The following is a 19,490-nucleotide window of genomic DNA, read 5'->3' as shown; positions in this document are numbered from 1 at the left end:
CAAAGGACTTTATGATAGATTTGATCACGCCCCCGGCCGAAATTATCACCTCATAATATTCAAAGAATATTATTACTTATATTTATGTAATTTTAAGCCATCGTACGATTTAATATTTAATTGTAAATAAGCAAACCCTGCTGGCGCCTCAATTTGGCGTCATTTGTATTATGGGTTATATAGTACAAAATCGATACGTAGTGTTTTAACAGGCAAAGACACTGGAAAATGTAAATATTATAAAGATAGAAGAGAGATTCAATGAGATATATTGAATCTCTGAGGAAAGTGGCTTGACTGTCAAATCTTTGGATCGATCAATTATCAAACACAAAATTATCTTCGGTTTGAAAAGGTTAAACCTGAATCTTTGAACGATTACCAATTTATACTTTCTCCACAAAGTGAAATAGCTAGATGACTTTAAAATAATTTTTTTAACATCTAAATATATATAAGAAAAAGGTCGTTAGACAACCCCCATCCCGTTGCCTGATAAATTTTTTTGTTCTTAATTGTGTGTTAATAAAGGCACGTTGTATCGTTTTTGAAAGTGAGGGGGGAGGACCCATTCAAAAAATCTTGACAAGCAGAAAGAAAGAGAAAAAAGCAAATTTTCCAATCACTAAATTTCTCAAAAACCCTCAGATCACCAGTTCCCACTTTATATAAAGATGTTATACTTTAAAATTTGATTCATATTGTTTAGAGATATGCACATGTATAGCAATCAACTGTTATAACATTTTGCCTTAGAAACAGTTAAAGAAGACAACTAAGATGGATTTTTTCAATATATTTCTTACACAATATAAAAATCATAAAAAAAATCATAAAAAACAGATGTACAACAAAAAACGGGGACAAATTAACTTCCCTGATAAAAATAACAGTTTTCATGAATAAACTCATATAAATTGACAAAGAATAAAATATTCCAAAATTCATGGATGCATTTAAGTTTTGTACAGAAAATATATTCACAACCAAATCATTTCACAATTATCACAGCTTTTTGATATCATAAACACATCACATGTTGGAAGTACATGTACCATACATGCATCAACCAAGTTGGAGTTGGTCCTTGTTGATTTAACATTCTGTATTTGTAGTAAGGGAATGTAATCCATATCACACACATAAACACATACCAGTGCATCATTTCTTGATGTATCACTCATCATTAAATGGCTGTCAAGTCTCTGCCTGTCTGTCCTTCTCTTTCGCGGGCGTCCCCTCTCTCACACACTGCTGGGGGTCATTGAAGGGTGTCTGTGTGAGGGTGGGGGCAGGGGTATGGGGGGCAGTCCCATGTACGTTCTGTAGTGGCTCCTGCTGTTGAATGTATTTGTCCATTAACCAAGCTTGGTCCTTGCGATTGAAATTCCTGCTCAACTCAAAGAGATTTACCACAGACATTCTCTGAGACACGAGTTAAGGAGCAGATAATGACATCAGTATTCTCCTTATGATAGTATACTTACTGTGATATCAGAAAATCACTCTACAGAAATCTTTCTCATTAGCTCCTGCCATAAATACTATATACAGGGTTTTTTTGGCCCCATGTTTTTTCACAAACCGTTTTAGCTTGTTTTGAATTTGCCAAGACACAGTCATGTTATAAAACTCTTTCTGATTAACCCTGTTATTAAAAAATTATTTTTGAATTCGCCCAGTCTTAAATTTGACCGCAAGTTTCATGCATTTACTGTTAATCTTTTTCAATGCTGACTGTTTTTGTGAAATAACAAATTCGGTAAATGTAAAATGCAATTAATTACAGCGCAGAACTGTTGTATTGCACTGTTCAGGCATAGTCTTTTCTACAATAAAATATGAATAATGTTTTAAACAAATCATTGTGGCTAGTATTGTATTTCAAATAATTTTTTTTTAGAAAAAGGATACAGATTTGGGTGGCAGGGGAGGTAACTGGAACACTGAAGGAGGTTGAGACAATCTTAAATCTGAGGAACCTGCAAACATAAAATGTGTCTCAAAGTCAAACATTTGCGTGTAAATATATCTATGATGAACACCCCTTTTTTGTATAAAGTATCTCATGACTTGATGTCCCACAAATGATGAACTTCAAATGAAGAAAATTACAGAAATATTTACACTATACATGCGCGGATCTAGAGGGGGGGTCGGGGGGGTCCCGACCCCCCCTGGAAAATGAAAATTTATTAAATTTACATAGTAAAATTATCGCGAAAATATGCCTCGGACCCCCCCTGGCAAACACAATTATCCTTCGGACCCCCCCTGGAAAAATTTTCTGGATCCGCGCATGCTATATATATATATATCTTTAAACACACTATTACTTATATGTTGTAGGTGTTTAAAGTAGTATATACCATTGTATATAATATATCTTAGTATATTCAGATATCTGATTTGTCCATTGAAAGTCTTTATTTGTTTTTGGTGACTGCAGAACTATACTGCATTGAGAGTAGTACATGTGTATACTGTAAACCAACTTTTATTCGCGTACGAGAAATTTTCGCGAGGTTAGCGAGAGCTTTGACATCGCGAACATTTCTCGCCGCAAACCAATTCTTTGTCTATAGTTTTTATAACAATACAGGTCTGAATAAGGCTTAGTTGCGAACATTAGTCGTCGCAAACCAGTTTATCGGCAGTTTATCGCGAAATAAAGTCGCCGCGAATAAAAATTGGTTTACAGTATTCTATAAGTATTAAAGTTCAATGTACCTGTTGGGTGGAAGTACTGATGTGCTCTGGGATTGTAGATGGCAGCCTTCTTGTTTTCTGTTGGCATAAACAATGCTGGCAAGCTGACATCTGAAAGGTTAATATGTTTCATCATTAGTTTGCATAATTGAATTCTACCTCAGATTTGGATCATGTTTCTGCTACTAGAAAATAAACCACACAAGGAGACTTAATTGATTGATGAAACATTTACCGGTAGTCCATTTCTACTACAAAAGGGTATCAAAATTTAAAAAAAAAACACACTGCCCTCTCCTTGGAGCAAGGACACTTTCGTATATAGTCCTGTTACAGTTGAGTGTTGTAGCACGGACTGACCTTTCATTGCATCATAGAGGCCCTCGTCTCTCCTGCTGAGTTTGTTCTGGCCGGCCAGCTTCTTCTCGAGCTCCTCCTGGATGGTCCTCATGGTCCTCTCCTGGTTCTCCTGTTGGTGCTTCTTACTGGTCTCCTCAAACCAGGCCAGCCGTGTCAGGAACTACCAACAGACACAGTCAGTATCAGTCACCATCACTCATCAAGTATACATATTATGCACACCTCAACTAATGAATTTTAATTAATTAATAAATATCAAGTCTATAGTAATAAATAACATTTAAGTTTGTGTAAAATAATTAAAATGTATTTTAGTGACTACCAACACTTTCTCAATAGAAGCTGTAATATAGATATAAACAATTTGTAGTTCATGTACACATCAATGTACACAGAAAAGAGGATTTCATTAGTCAATTCCTAAGGTGATGATTATAAAGCTTTAAATTGTGTTAGTCCGATTGTAACAAAATGCTTACATCTTCCGGAACGTCGCTGCCCATCGTTGGGATGGGACGCAGCACCTTCATGTTCTTTCGTGTAAAAGAAGCCTCAGGCATGGAGTGAGCCAGAGACTGGTTCTCGGTCCTTGACTCATAGCTAAAGATTTAAAGGGCATATAGGTTAAAACAATATTTGAGTCAAAAGCAGACACTGATTGCCGTAGCTTCTAGAGCAACATTCATCCATTATGATAGATTCCGACAGAATTGCCATTTTTAGCACAAATTGAACATCTTTTAATGAGCTTTATAAAGTAAATAAATATCTACTTGAATGTCTTAATGGGGAAAACGTACGTCTTTTACACTACATTTTACTTATTTCCCTACTTTGAATGACGGATATTAATTATCAAAATGAAGAACTACTGAAATAAGCAGTAATGTTACTAGACATGTAACACTGATCTTACCCCACAGGTGTGAGGGTGTCATAAGTTTGGGGGGTTTTAGGCAGCATGGCTATTTCCTGGCTGACCCCCAGACTTGGGGACACCATTGTGGAGGGTTGAAGCTGTGAGGGGGTCTTGGGCGGTGCAGCAGACACGCGCCCTCCACCAGGCGAGGACCGCTTACTGCTGCTAGACACAGGACGCTGATGGACGAGGGGAGGACGGCTTTGTTGCTGTTGTTGCTGTTGCATCAGCAACTCTTTCTGCTCCAGCTGTGTCTGCTGCATTTGTTGCAGGTTCTCTAAAAGTTCTTGCAAGCGTTTTCTGAAATATGGAAAAGAAAATTTTTTTTTAATTGGAGTTCTTAGGAAACAGTTAAATTTTACACATAAATGTATTTTAAAGCAACAATCAATTTAAATCTTTAAAACTATTTATGTTCTCAAAATCCAATATTCTGTGATCTTCCCACTCAGTCTGACTTACTCATACTCTGCCTGGACCAGCTGTAACTCCTCACTGTGCTTGTTTATCAGTTTATCATATTCTACTTTTGGAATCGTCTCCTGTAATTAATGACATTATAAGATGATGTATTCATTGGTTTTTAAGCAATAACAAATTGGTTATTTTGATTTTTTATCATGTTAAATGGATTGTAACCACATGAAAATTTGCATAATTTTGCAAAACGCGTTGCATAAAATTGCAGTGTGTAAGTCATTATGTCCCCATAAACTAAAAAAACTGACAGTATCACAGCATTTGAACAGATTTCATTCAATCTTTTCTTATAAATTAACTAACTCATATCTTCAATTTCATCATGATTATAAATATTATGACACATTTTGCTGTTTTATTGTGTATATATCCAATTTCAGTTGGTGCTTTCGTGTAACACAGACAACAGCTTAAGTTGATTTAAGAATTTTACTTGTTATAAAAATGCCTGATTTCTTCCAAAGTGTCAAATACCAGAGAGAGAGAGAGAGAGAGAGAGAGAGAGAGAGAGAGAGAGAGAGAGAGAGAGAGAGAGTTTGTAGTACACATCATTTATAAATACACTAGACTTTGACCCGTGCGTGCACGGGTTGACATTGCTTATCGGACATTTACGAAATAGGTACATCGAAACACTTTAATTATTATTGACATTTACATAACAAAGCTATAAACCTACAATAATGCTATTAATTTTTACTACACTTTCCTTAGTTTGAATAATCTGTGTCTCGGGAAAGGCCCTCACCACAGTTAAAATTATACCCTTTTACCCGTAATGTAGCAGAAAATTGCAGAATCGCTCCGGAACGATTTTGGAGAAAGTTAATGAAGTTGCCTTGAAAATAACAGTCAAATTCATCGCAACAAACCTTTTTGAGACTGCAAATACCTTTCGAGTAAAAATGTTAATCCACTGAATGGAAGAATTCAACACCTTTTCACCAACGTACACGTATTTTCTTTGTAAAACTGGGTCATTAGGACATTATTCATTTTTACGATAAAACGTATTCTATCTTCACTCTCCTTAAAAAATATATGTAACTTTTTTTGCATGTAATCAAACATTTTTGTCATCACGAAGACAAAAGTAAGTACTTAGTTGAAATGTATATTTGATATTTTATACTTTCTCTCATAAGAAATCATTTATATATAAGAACAGAATATATAGCAAAAGTCCAATGAAAATTTGCCCGTATTTGTATTACCATTTCTGAGTTTATTCATGCAGATATGATATTGTGGAAACATAAACTAAAGATCCCGTTAGCGTGAATGTTTTGCGCAAGCGCAAGATTGTAAAATCCAAAAAATTCAGGTGATTTCCGGGATTTTTTGAGGAATTTTCGTTAATTATTAATTAGCGAAGCTTAATTGAGAAAAAATAAAAACAAATTGGTAATCTTCAAGTACCAATGATGTTTAAAATATATAAAACAAAAGACAGTATTCTTCCGATTTCTCGGTATTAAAGACCAAAAATTCGAGTCTATTATTTTAATATAGTAGTATAGATGTATTCTTTAATTTATAGGTCAATATGATTTAAATTACGCTAAAATATACCATCACCAACTTATCAAAAGTCCAAGCATAGAAAAGGTATGCTCTAAGGTATAAATAAAGAGAATACAAAAAGCAAATTGTTTGTGGGAGAAGACGAACAAAAGTATCCAAAATGAAAAAGTAGCTTGGATTGCATAATACTTAACATTCAATTTTAAATGTGCAGTAGACAACAGTGTTCACATACATTTTGTAACTTTTTAAGGTTCACTGGCCCCCTGATACAAGAGACAACTCTCACTAGGATCTAGGACTCTATTAATAGTCAAGTTAGAGGTCAAATTGTCTTTCACATTGACTTTAAAGAATGCTGAAATTTTGAGTATTCCAATCATAACTCAAATTTCCATCACTGTAACGGTAGATATCTTGATAGGAGTGCATAGAGGGATGATGAACCTTTATAACATTCAACACTTTAACATAAAAATTGCAGTGGAAGGACAGAGGTGCATGCATATATTTTTGAGGATAGTGCAAGTTTTCAAACTTACTACAGTTACTGGTTGCTCTCCTTCATCCTAGAACAAACAGGACACAATATACATGTACACTAAAATTCTGGGACATAACGTTGTATGAGGCTTATGTCTGATACCTCGTATCATCATTGGAACGTGAGAGAAGCTCAAGTAATGACTAGTTTTTTATTATTATGTGAAGCAAAAATAAATGCAGGCTTATCACCAGGTGTACGCAATCAATAATAAATACATGTATCTATAAAAAGAGCAAATATTGATCAAATTCTATGCACTAGTTTCATATAACTTGTCTGGAAAAATTATGTTTATTGTTCATACACAAACAAAAAGACTGATGGATAGAATGACCAAAAAAAACCCCGTGGTATATATATCCCCCATCCCCCCCCCCGCCCCCAATTAACCTAATTTGTTTTACTTTGTAACAGAAAGAGTCCCTGCTATATTACCTCCTTCGGAGATTCTGGTGGAGGTGGTGGTGGTGTTTTCATGACCTCAATAATCTTGGGTTCGGCCTGAACTATGACCTCCTTGATGACCTCTTTCTCAACAACCTTGACCTGAACCTCTGGTTGCCACTCCATGGCTGACGCAGCCCGACTTTCAGTTTCTTTAAACATGTCTTCTTTCCTCCATGTCTGGAGGTCAATGCCAGCAATGTCAAGGACAAGGTCATTGAAAGGAACAGTGCCTGTGTCACAAAATAAATAAATAAATACATATGATAAACACTCTATTGTTATAAAAAGTCAATCTGCACTATCTACCAATATGTCTACTGATTACAATTCAAAAGGTATTTATACATATGTTATTAGAACACACAATAAAAATTGAAGATTCTTATATCACAAAATATGCTTAGTTGATTGGTCTATAGTTAGGAGAGAATTCATAAAAAATCTTGACTATTATGTATATCAATTGTTTTGAATCAACTGTACCCACCATTATTTCTATTCCACAGTTTGGGTTTGGCCCTCTTAGCCATGTAAAACACTACAGGAACATTTCCACATGGCTCATGAACATTATCTGTTTTCTTGGGATTGAGAGCAAAGATTGGAAAGTGGAGTGGCTCCACCTTTTTGAGGATTTCATGTTTCTCTACAGGCGCTCCATTCTCTGTTTTGGGGGTAGTGGGCTTTGTTAGGGTCACACCCTCCTCTGTCTTTTCTCTTTCCCCAGGGGGTGGAGGAACATCATCATCACCATGGGGCTCTGGGAGGTACACAACCTTCATCTCCTGTAGACACATAATACCGGTACATTTATTATCATTTCAAACAGGCATATTTATACATTTTGAGGGAGTAAAAGACTATACACTCAGACCATATTAGTTGAATTCATATATTAACTTAGCTGTCTTTGGTGAAAAAAACTCACATAAGTTTTTTTTATCATCTTCAATATATATTTAAGTTTGACTTAAGTAATTAATAAGTGATTATACATGTACAAAATCATATAAACACAGAAAGTTGTGATAAATGAATAATAATGATCAAAAGATAATTTTGATTAATAAACTAGTAATAAAAAACATATACAGGTGTACTGCATACGATTACATACTCTTGTTGTATAGTTTTCTATATTCAGTGAGCATTTGCTGGGTTTAAATAAGTTTTAAATATTCTTTTTTTTTTTTGTCCTGTACATAAATTGACTAAAATTAAACCTGGTCAAAAATGTCATCCAGGTCAATGGTTGCCATGGCAAACATGTCCTCTGTGGGACCTTTATGTACAGACAATTTGAGGCTTTTGGGTTCACTTTCTTTTCCTTTCCGCCACAGGCTATCATTTCCAAAATATTCCGGAATCTCAAAAAATATCTCCTGGTACCTAAAAGAAATTGCATGATATTGAATGACAATAAAGGGAAAATTTTCAGAATTCTTATATTAATATCAAATTAAACAGTAATAATACATTTTTAACATCAGATCGATCCTTCCCCAACTTCAGGAAAAACAAAACACAAATATGTGTTTAATTTCAACATTTATCCAATAACATACTTTAAACGAAAATCTGATATAAATTTAAATAAAAATATCAATAATGGCATTAAAGTTTTTATTAATACACTCTATCAATTAATATCATGTTAGACTATATGTTATATTAAATACATTGAATTGAAGAATCAATTAAAATATAGAATGAGGAAATTTTAAAAAGGAAAGAATAACATATATTGAAGTCTTTATAAATGAAATAATTAATACGCCTTTAAAAATGATAAATTAATTCATTCAAACTGACATATATTGCTATGTTCCGCATTGATCTATTTAGGGGTAGTGTTGACTGAGCTGAAATTATCTGGAAGTTTTTTGATATGAATACTTGGATGTCATTTCTTAAAGACAATTATGGGTAGTACAATTAAACATCCACTACAAAGGAATGATTTTCTTTTGTTAAAAGAAATAAAACACAAGATTTCAGTAATTTCAATATACATGTAGGAAGTGCTACCATCCAAACAAACTGAAGATATACACAACAGCTTTATAGGCCCTATGTAAATACACGAGACCTCAATCACCATCTACAATTTACACCACAAAGAAAATAAATATGAAAATGGTAATTCAAAGTAACTGGCCACAACCAATTACATAAAGTGCTGCAGGGATTTCTTATTGTTTTCTTTTTACATTTTCCAAAGTTATTTAAAATGCTGCAATTCTTCCTTCTATGAAAAAATGCTTTATACTGCCAACACTATCAACAACATCTGAAGAGCAAAGAAAATACTGGTAAATGGAAAATTGGACATGCTAGAAAAACTTTTTTGGGAAAAGTTTATAATTTTACAAAATTCAACCACTTCATTCCTGTATATATGATATACTAATCTACAACTCATTTCTATTGCTCATAAAGACTCCTTCATGTTCAATCAATTTCTGTGAAAAATCAAGCATGAGTGAATAACCTATCACATGATTGATGGCCATTTTGATCTGCATAATGTGGTTAAGGCCAGTTACTTTCTGAATCACTTTCATTGAATGATGAATGATAAATAAAGAGATCTAAAAGGTACTACATGTACTGAGAGTGTGCATGCCTCTACCAGACAGTACTAAATGTTCTACCAGAGTACAAAACAATATATAGTGCAATATAGTACTCTTCTATCTCTTCAACAGCAGCTGCTTCTTCAGCCCGTCCACTCGTCTCTTTGGACGCTGCCTGCTTGTCTGCTTTTTGTGGATTTAGATGACCAGCTCCTTTCTGTTTCACTGCACCAGGTTTTTTCTTCTGCTGTAACAGGGACCTTGCCATTTTTCTAGAATCTGATTCTGAGGATTTTTTAACATCCCTTGCAAATCTTCGCTTTGGAGGTTCTTTTGTGTCACTAGGTTTGGATGTGTCTGATTTTTCATCAAGTTTTGAATCATCAGACTTTGATGCTTTGTCTTTTGTTATGTTATCTTTCTCTTCTACATTTGAACCATTAGGTTTGTTGTTCGCATCAATGGCAATATTGTTCTTTTCAAAGTCGGTGTTAACATCCTCATCATTTGGTTCATTTGCAGGCTGTTCCACTTGATCTCCACTTTCCACCTCTTCCACCTTAGATTTTTCATTTACTTGATCCCCATCTTTCTCAACACCACTCTTACCTTCATTTGTCTTCAACTCATCTTGATTGCTGTATTTAGTCATAAACAAGAATTTTTTTTTTATGAATTAAAAATTCTATCCTACCAAGTCTTATATAACAACTGTATTTACTGTACACAAGTTTCTGCAGAGTCAACAAATGAAAGCATTTATAAGCATCAAATATCCAAGTATCTAAAATACAAGTGCAACAGATAGCAATAGAGGTATTAGAAGATGGTGGCAATCTTAACAAAATTCAAAACTTGTGATATTAAGTAAACTATTAAAGCAATAATTTTGGTATGGTGTGTCATATCATTTTGCCTGTACATTAGATACAATCATCATCATCACCATAATCTTTTCTTTTCATTATTGATATCCTTCACATTAAAATTCAGTGTCTGTCAATTCTCTGTTTATATTTTGTTTACACATTAAATCACATGGAAATGAGACTTAGTTGTATATATACTTGTAAATCCTTTATATCATGCTATACAATGTCTAACAACATCCTGTACATTAGGAACCTTTCAAGAATAAATAGACATACAGTAACCATCTAAGCGAATCAGATTCTTGCTTTTGTTTTGTTTTACAAATGGTAGAAATTTTTCTTGCTGAAATTGTGAATCAAATCATTTCGATCATCCATTTTTTTTTTTTTTGGAATAATAGAACAACAAAAATCTATTATGTTCCTGAACAGAATGACTCTGTTTAACTACTTCTTGACACATCAAGGCTTTCAGGTATTTGCAAAACATTTGCAAAACATTTCACATGGTCAAATTATAAGCCAAGTCTTGCAGAGCCAAAGTTTTGGGTAAAGTTTTGGGTAATCTGATAGGAAACTGAAAGGTGACCTTAGATAGATGTTGTTAGATATTGTATAGCTTATCTTAGAGGAATAAATTCACAGCCTAATTAAATTAATCTGATTGTTGTGCACAAGAAAGTGGTTTTGTTTGTGCTTTTTATCGTTGATAGTGTTCAGGATGGGTTTAGGAGGTTGGGGGTGTGTGGACAAATATTGATCCAATACCTTGTTTTAGCTTCCTGTTCTGCTTTTCTTTGTTCAGCCTCTTTTTTGAATTGAGCCATTTTGTCTAAAGCAAAGTTAGCAAACAAAAATATCACATCACAGATCACAGGCGGCACCTGCACAATTTGCTTCACAAACATCTGAGCCTAGTACTAGCTATAAATACAGTTAAAAAATCCAGACTTTCAATTTGTTAGCTATTACATGATTAAGCATTTGTTTTAGAGTAAATTGAAGTGTAAAAAAATGTTAATAAGTTTTTCAATAGCATCTTTTGTTAACCTGAATTTTTGTTAAAATGTAGAAATTAACAAAAATAACTCTTATTAATCTTTAATTATTAATCAAACTTTATGCAAGAAATGATTTAAACCAAAGCATTAACATTCTTCATGTCACACATTAACATTAGTACATACTGTAAATGATGTCAGTCCTAATATAACAAATAATTAAAAGCTTTAATCTGGCTTTACAAGCTTTCAAATTAAACTCATGTTATTACCCTTCATTTTGATCATCTATCAATAAAAAGTGAAACAAAATTTCTATTTTCTTGTGTTTCAAATTAAATAAGTTATCAAATAAGCATTACAATCACATATACCCTTTTATACATGTATTTGTGATATCTTAAGTACGAATTATGATGTAACCATGACAACTTCCTACCTTCTGCTGGTTTTGCTCTCATACCAATTAGACCGCGACCTTTTGGTTTTGCTTCCTCTTTCTCTGGTTGAGGTTGAGACACAGGCTGCAAAAATTAAAACTTATCCTCTGAACTTCACATACTTCTGGATGGAATATAAAGCAATAAACTTCTGGTTTCCAAAATCGATTATTACATGTAGTACATGCATGTCTATCATTTTGCAGAAATCAATGAAAGCTTAGACAAATGAAAGCAATTAATTAACCGAACCAAGTCTGTGTTGTATTAATTTTCGAAATTCAGAAAAGATGTCCGCACTTAGTTTATATATGCATCTTAATAAACAAATATGACCAAAAATATTTGATGGGACAAACATGACCCTAAAAAAGGGAGCATAGAGTACTGACCCTCTCAGCATCTATCCTCTTGGTCTTCTTGATCTGCTCCCCCAGAGTAATGATGCATTTTAATTCCTGCTCCTCAACTTTGGTTGGCTGGTACACTCGACAGTACAGGAAGTGATCGTATTCCTGTTCACCGGTCCACACCTCTACGTCACTGGTCGGGGGTTTAACTTGCACTGGCACTGGGGGCTCTTCAGGGGAGGCAAACCTCACTTTCTGTTGGTAAAATTTATTCCATCTTATTAACACCAAATAAAGATGTCAAAAATAAAAATCACTGTTATATAAATATAGGGAAATGAATACTGATTTCATTTACAACGACAATTAATGTTTTTTTTCACTAGACATTTATAAAGGTATAGAACTGAATTCATAATGCATTCTTCTGATGGTGAGCCATGAACTCTTTGCTGTAGCTTTATCTTTGCTATCATTACCTTTGGTGAGCCCACTCGGGTCGAGTCCTCCTCTTTGTCCGACTTTTCGGTGTCACTGCTGTCTTTACCAGTTGATGTCTTCTCATCATCCTCTTCACCTTCCTCCAGGTCCTGTAACCATAGCAACCAGGTCAGTTATACAAGAAAGGAACCATCACTGACAATATTCTGTTACAAATTCATGAGTGATTTCTATTTTTCTCTCAAAAAGTCACTCGAGACCAAGGCTTGATTTTCAAATTAGCTGAGCAGTATTGTTACAACAGAAGACACACTGAACAAAGAGAACTATAATATAATCAGTTTACACCAACTGTCCCTGTTTACTGGCTGTACTGTACATACATTCCCTATCACCTCCATTGATATATATTTTACATTCACTGTATATTTCCCATTTTGTTTGCACTGGAAATATGCAAGTTCAATTTCCTTTGAATATACTTAGCTAATTCATGTGCCATGAGTACAAATATAAACATCATAACAGACCAAGCAGTGCAGACAAATTATCATACAGTACAATCATGCGGTATTCAGTTTGTCAGCACACTTGGTGTGTTATGGGATTGACAATATACAAAAATAAGCATTGAATGCTTATTTACCGAGAGTTTGTCGCTGTCCTCCCCGGGTCGCTTTATTGTCATAGGCATGTCATCTTCCTCATCCTCCTCTTCATCAGAACTCTCCTCCAGGGCTCGCGTGTATTCCTGTACATGCTCCAGTCTAAACATCAATGGATTCACTATTAGATATTGCTGTAGTCTAAGTTTACATATCAAAATATCTATAAATTTTCCTCAAGTATAAGAACAACAAAAAGATTGCATATGATACGTGGTAATAAAATAGACAAATATTTTACTCTACTATTAAATAATTCATTTGTTTCAGTTTATAGCTTTGTTTTTCTTTTGATTCTATATATCTTTTTGCAATTTAAAGATAAAAAAACAACAAAAATTGGCTAGAAAAAGAACTAGAAAACTGACCAGTCAGGAAGGGCCCCGCTATGACAATTAATATAGAGAAGTGAAAAAAACTTTGAATTCCATCCTCTTTATATTAACAATGATGAAAAATAAATGCCCGGCATAAGATGTAAAGAACTGCAATATATATAAGGTGGTAAAAAAAAGAAATGAAAATTATAAGTAAGAACTGTATTTTTAAAATTTCAAGATAATTCCTGAATGTCCAAAAACTCAAAATAGTAACCTTGTATCTGCATAAAACAGGGATAACCTCATGTCTTGTAAAAAAAACTAAATGAAATGTGTATTTAAAAAAGATTTAAACAGGTGTTTTATAAAATGCAAGCCTTCAGTGAATGCAAATACATTGTATCACCCAGGGTTGACCTCAACTTCAAAACAAACATCAGTTGCAGACAAAGGTGTTCATTAATCTTCATATGACAGATAGAGATAAGCCTCTAAATTTTCTGCAGCAGGCAAGATAATTAATCCCAGGGGATTAATTGTTCTGCTCTCTCATCCTTTTCTTCTAAATTTACAATAAGATTTTTTTTTCAGAAATGACAGAATGGGGTTATTATCTGATTACCTGTTAAAATTAACAGCATAAAGGCAGAAAAAAATAAAATTAATAATTAAAAAATAAAATAATGAAAAAGGATATCTTAATATATATTTTGATTTTAGAATTCAATAAAATTTCATAAATCATTGTGTACGGTATTTTAACCAAAATAAAGTATGAATATTATATATTTTAAATCCATATTTCTAAGAATGTACACAATACTATACATCATTCAATATTAACCTTAACTTCAATACAAAGTTCATTTTGAAGACACAGGTAGTGCAGTAATTAATCTCAATGATTTTCTTCCTGTGGAAGGTTAATTAATCCCAAAGGACAAATATTGCACAGCCTTCCAAATACTGTATACAATGGTAACATTCTCAGCAGTTATCTCTCTTTGCCCATTATCATTATGCATAGTTAAGGAATTTACCCCACCACCCCAGCTCCAAACCAGAAGACATAGAGAACCAAACTTAGCATCAAAATATGTATTTCTGCCTACTGAACTACCATACCAAATTTGAACTTGATTGGGCAACCATGAAAAAAGTTATTAGAAAAAAAAGAAAATTTGTGGACAGAAGAGTGACAGACGGACGGACGGACAGAAGGACGGACGGACAGAGTGATTACTATAGGGCACCCGCAAATCCTTGCGGGGCCCTAATAACGTACGTCATGATTTTATAACTCAAACATGTATGTAGTTAGCAGTAACTTGGGTATTAGCAGAGAGTAAATTTTAGGGCTTTTTCTACACACTTTTGATCACTTACCCAAGTTTGGCTTTCTGTTTAATGGTTTCTATCAAAAACTTCCATCGTCTGCCGTGACCCCTGTTGCTCATTATTTTTGCAAACAATTTCTCCCAGTTCATGATGCGCTTCTCTCTGGCTATTCTCTTGGACTAAACATCAACAGAAAAAAGCAGTAAATGATTTGTAATACACAAACCAAAGAATATTTTCAAAGAATGAATAATTAGAACAACAGACAAGAAATAGAATATAAATTGTACATATATGTAATTATATATTGTAATTTTTTAATCGTAAGATAAATCTTGATATAATTTTTAAAACAAACACAACCTACATGAGCGTCAACAAGTTGTAGTCGTTTCACAGCGATGTTGAGCTGTCTCTGTTTGTTTTCATAGTCTTCATGTAGTTTTTTGAGAGCTGCACTCTTTTCCTCCCAGGGTGTTGAGTAAACTCTCACAAGCCTTACTAACTCATTGACTGGCATATTCAAGTCACTCACACTGAAAGAACCACATGGTTTTCTTCTTCATACAAAAATGTGTGAAATATTTCACAGGATTTTTTTAACAGAAATATAGTACATGTTATACATTGATTTAAGGAGCAATTCTTAAAGCATATGAACCTCTTCCAACCCAGAAGCCAGAATATAATTTTCAATAACCATAGAATTCACCCCTTATGATAAATTTTTTTTGTACTAAAAAACCCTCAAAATATTAACAGAAATCGTTCCCATAAACAATTAATTGTTCAAAGCTCAAATGTAACATCATGCAGATTGACGCACACTTAAGGTATTGTGATGTAGGCAATAAATTTCATGCGTACATAGAAATAATGGTGTTTTACATGTTTAAACAATAGAATTATTTACTACCATACTTTATAATTATACACATGTAATATCAACAATAAATACACTTTATTTACATTTTATATTCAACAAGAATAAAACAATGTAACAACAACCATTCCCAATTTTTTATATACCAGCAATTTTAAAATGCATTTTACTGCAAATACATGTAATAAGAAATTTTGTTTATGTTGAAAACTATCAATAACTGTAAACGGATGCATATTTGTGGGTGAACATATTTTTTTTTACGAGTTTCTCCATTATGTACCGTAATCATCTAATAATACACCCTACTCTTTTACCTGTTTAAGCTTATCTACATACAGTACTTGCAACATTATTTTTTCAAGATAATGATCCGATAGGATTAACACACAATAGAACAGAACACATAAACGATACAATAGGATTCATACAAGATAGGATAGGATATATGATTTTCAGGAAATAGCACATATGAAAACATCATACCAAAGAAGACCGAAGCAGAGTTTCTTGTTCAAAACACATGCAAAGTGGTCAAATATGGCAGTGTCATTAATAAAATATGAATATATGATCTTTTAAAATGTATTTACTAAAAGTATGAGCTTTGTTTTAACTATCAAACAGCACAGCCAATCACAGATCAGCTCAGCCTAACATCAAATCAGACAGAATATAATTATGATTTGTTTGAAATGACAAGATTTTAAAAAATAGCATTGCAGGTACTGTAGTAACATAATACAAAATTAATGTTTCAGCCCAAATTATCAAAATTGCAATAAAAATATTGTTACTCAAGTGGTTTCAAGAAGTTGCTATCTGTATTTTACCTTCTGAAGACTTTGCCAGTGACTGTTGCAAGTTTGATCAGCAGTGTAGGAGGCAGAGAATGCTTCAACATCTCATCCTTCATGTTCAACAGCTGGAGCATAGAGAATGTAGGTATAGATGTTGAAAATCATGGAAATGTGTTTAATAGCTACAATGTGATGAGAGAGAGAGAGAGAGAGAGAGCAAGAGAGAGAGAAAGCAAGAGAGAGAGAGAGAGAGAGAGAGAGAGAGAGAGAGAGAGAGAGAGAGAGAGAGAGAGAGTGAGTGAGAGAGCACCTACCTCTTGCATGGCTCCGTGTACGTAGGCCATAGTGTTGGTAACTCCATCACACAAGTTGTCAAACTTGTTAGGTTCCCTGCGGGAGGAGGGGTCTGGCTCTTCATCATCATCACTCTCCGATTCATCAGAGCTTCCCTTAGTATCAAATTGATAAGGTTTTCATATTATTTTTCTCTTAAAAAGAGAATATCCTTGGAAACTTTCATAAGATGTTCTCAGTTACATCAAGCTTAAGATATATTTTTTATGTTAGACTCTGGAGGAAAACAGCATTTTTTCTTAATTAAAAAATTGGACCTTTATCATAGTACATGTACCAGTGCATGCCCTGTTATATTACGACTCACCTCCCTTTTGTGACCTTCATCCACTTCCTCTTCTTCCGATTCCTCTTCTGCCAGAACATCCAAGTTCCTCCCTAAAGTGAAAGAAAGTGGCCATTTCATTCTACCAAAACTTATTTCAGTGTACAATCTCAAAAATAACCTTCTTCTGAATCAAAAAGTAATTTCATCAAAAGTAGATCATGCACTAGTGTACTAGATACAACCATTAAATGCATTATGTAAATCTTCAGAAAAACAGAGTACTTATATATCATTGGGTTTTTTTCTTACTGTTTGTTTGTAGGGGTATTGGTATCAATAAATGCATAATTATTTTATGATTGTTTTCTCAGTTATGTTATATCTTGCTGATCTAAAAGCATGGCATCAAAATATTTACAAGCAATATAGACATTAACCTTCATTTACTCCAACCAAAAATTATATTTTCTTTCAAAGCTGTAGAATGACAGGTGTCAATATTTTAGCAAACCAGCAGGGTCTTTCTATTATGTCACTGCCATGCTACTACGATGACCACTTGGTGTAACGAAAGTATTTTATAAAATAGATGTATAAATGATGTCACATTAAAAAAATATTTTGTTTAGTTTTAGTTTAGTTTCCAGTCTTACACCAAATCTAACTATCATCCCCTCAAAATTGTAAAAGCTGGAAAATATAGGCTTTTATATATCTTGTTTTGTCATCATGTTGTGACCGCGCACCTGTTGGTCTCGTTTCTACAGAGGCATATGGATACTTTTTGTAAAAAATACATGACATTAAGAATAAAAATGTATGTAAATGATAATTTATACCTCTGTCCATGTTTTTCCGTAATTATGTGCTATTGATATGAGAAGAGCCAACTAAGCTGCCATTTGTAAACCGTTGCTAGTCACGTGATTAAATTTATAAGCTCGAGCCCGATATGTTTATTGGATTTTTTTTTCATAGATGTTCTATGTACGTTATTCTGAAGAATTTAAAAACTTGATTTGTGTCAATCTAATTTAAAAGAAAATGTTTCGGCAGTGGGTAGCCAAACATATAATGTTCAAATGCGTGCACCAGCAGTCAGGGACTGCATGACACTACATGGGTCCAGAACTTCGACATGGGGCGCGGACGCTCGTGGACTATGACTATTTTAATTACCACTCGTAGAGCATTACAGATTTCACCTGATTTTTGTTCATAAGAAAAAAGGCGTTCAAAAATATAACAAATCATTTTGTTCTACAGCCTGGGGGTTTTTAAGTGAATTCTTTAATGTGGAATCAACAGAGATTTTATTTCCAAATGGTTTTTAATAGTGTTTTTTTTTTATTCACACGGTCAGACGTAGGAGTTAAAAGAAGTACAAAACAGATAACCCAAAGTTTACCTATAATTCAAGTTTTCTGAAAAAATTAATTGTCCGACCAGTCTCGCAAACGCATATAATGATCGTCCCATAATGAATTTGATTTTCAAATAATTGATTGCAACTATCACCCTTAGAATTTATACTTTACTGAGATTATCGCTCTTTCATTGAAGCTGATTTTATATAAAGATGACTATTGTCTAAGATTGACCCTCATTTTTTTCTGAAATGCATAAGGAGAATTAATAGCGTATTACCCTTTTTGTAATAATTAGTAAATGACTCAAATCGTCGGACACCTCCGGTCAGTTTCGCTAATGCTAACTGACCTTTAAACAGCTCATTGTTTAGCATTATGTCGTCCGTTTTCATGAACGTTATATTCTATACATGCAATCACAATTATGCATTTCAGAAAAAAATGAGTATCAATGAGTAACCGCTAAAACTTTGCTAACCAAAGGTTTCTGATCCGCGCCGCTCCTCGATAGCGGTATCTGGAGGAGCGATGTGGATCAGAAACCCTTGACTATATACATGTAGCGAAAATCCTAAAACCGCTGCATGGAACTTCGTAAAACTTGTAAGGTATTTAGGACATAATGTGTTGATATGTAACAGAAATTAAATGATCACATAATTTTCTTGGAATTTTGACCCTTTTGATTTTAGAATTTTGTTGCTGTTAAAGACAAAGGAATAGATACAATGTATGCATAATTGCAGGAAGTTTTGATCGGATGCTGTTAAAATTATTTTGTGTATTTAATGCATACCTTGCCATTCAATATGTTTAACATCGTTAA

At 33.7% G+C, this 19,490-nt stretch overlaps 1 protein-coding gene across 4 annotated transcripts; it reads right to left on the bottom strand.

Moving 5' to 3' along the window:
- Nucleotides 1-781: 781 nt before the first annotated feature.
- Nucleotides 782-18,218, bottom strand: LOC105343690 (restin homolog). 4 transcript variants are annotated; one of them, XM_011451139.4, is made up of 23 exons: nucleotides 18,134-18,218; nucleotides 17,334-17,404; nucleotides 16,987-17,121; nucleotides 16,706-16,797; nucleotides 15,357-15,525; nucleotides 15,038-15,168; nucleotides 13,313-13,433; nucleotides 12,705-12,815; nucleotides 12,268-12,480; nucleotides 11,875-11,959; nucleotides 11,203-11,266; nucleotides 9,676-10,200; nucleotides 8,210-8,375; nucleotides 7,474-7,771; nucleotides 6,975-7,216; nucleotides 6,535-6,561; nucleotides 4,451-4,530; nucleotides 3,986-4,288; nucleotides 3,549-3,669; nucleotides 3,070-3,229; nucleotides 2,731-2,820; nucleotides 1,915-1,982; nucleotides 782-1,425 (listed from the first exon to the last, which is right to left on the bottom strand). In XM_011451139.4, the coding sequence occupies exons 1-23, from the start codon at nucleotides 18,141-18,143 to the stop codon at nucleotides 1,198-1,200; spliced, it is 3,510 nt and encodes a 1,169-aa protein (XP_011449441.3). In that variant the 5' UTR covers nucleotides 18,144-18,218; the 3' UTR covers nucleotides 782-1,197. The 4 variants fall into 4 exon arrangements, with proteins under 4 accessions (XP_011449441.3, XP_011449444.3, XP_011449442.3 ...); XM_011451142.4 differs by lacking the exons at nucleotides 9,676-10,200; nucleotides 11,203-11,266 and adding an exon at nucleotides 11,708-11,723; XM_011451140.4 differs by lacking the exon at nucleotides 6,535-6,561.
- Between the last annotated feature and the right edge of the window lie 1,272 nt (nucleotides 18,219-19,490).

Source organism: Magallana gigas, chromosome 9, assembly GCF_963853765.1.
Source record: "Magallana gigas chromosome 9, xbMagGiga1.1, whole genome shotgun sequence".
In the NCBI taxonomy this organism is placed as follows: Eukaryota; Metazoa; Mollusca; class Bivalvia; order Ostreida; family Ostreidae; genus Magallana; species Magallana gigas.
The sequence above is the reverse complement of the archived record's forward strand: the minus strand, read 5'-3'. Positions and strand labels throughout refer to the sequence as shown.

What these genes read in the sequence shown, in the direction of transcription:
- LOC105343690 (XM_011451139.4), bottom strand. An exon ending in TACAACTTGTTGACGCTCAT is followed by an intron (nt 15,169 to 15,356) that starts GTAGGTTGTGTT and finishes GTTGATGTTTAG; the next exon opens with TCCAAGAGAATAGCCAGAGA. An exon ending in GCAGCGACGTTCCGGAAGAT is followed by an intron (nt 3,230 to 3,548) that starts GTAAGCATTTTG and finishes GTCTGTTGGTAG; the next exon opens with TTCCTGACACGGCTGGCCTG.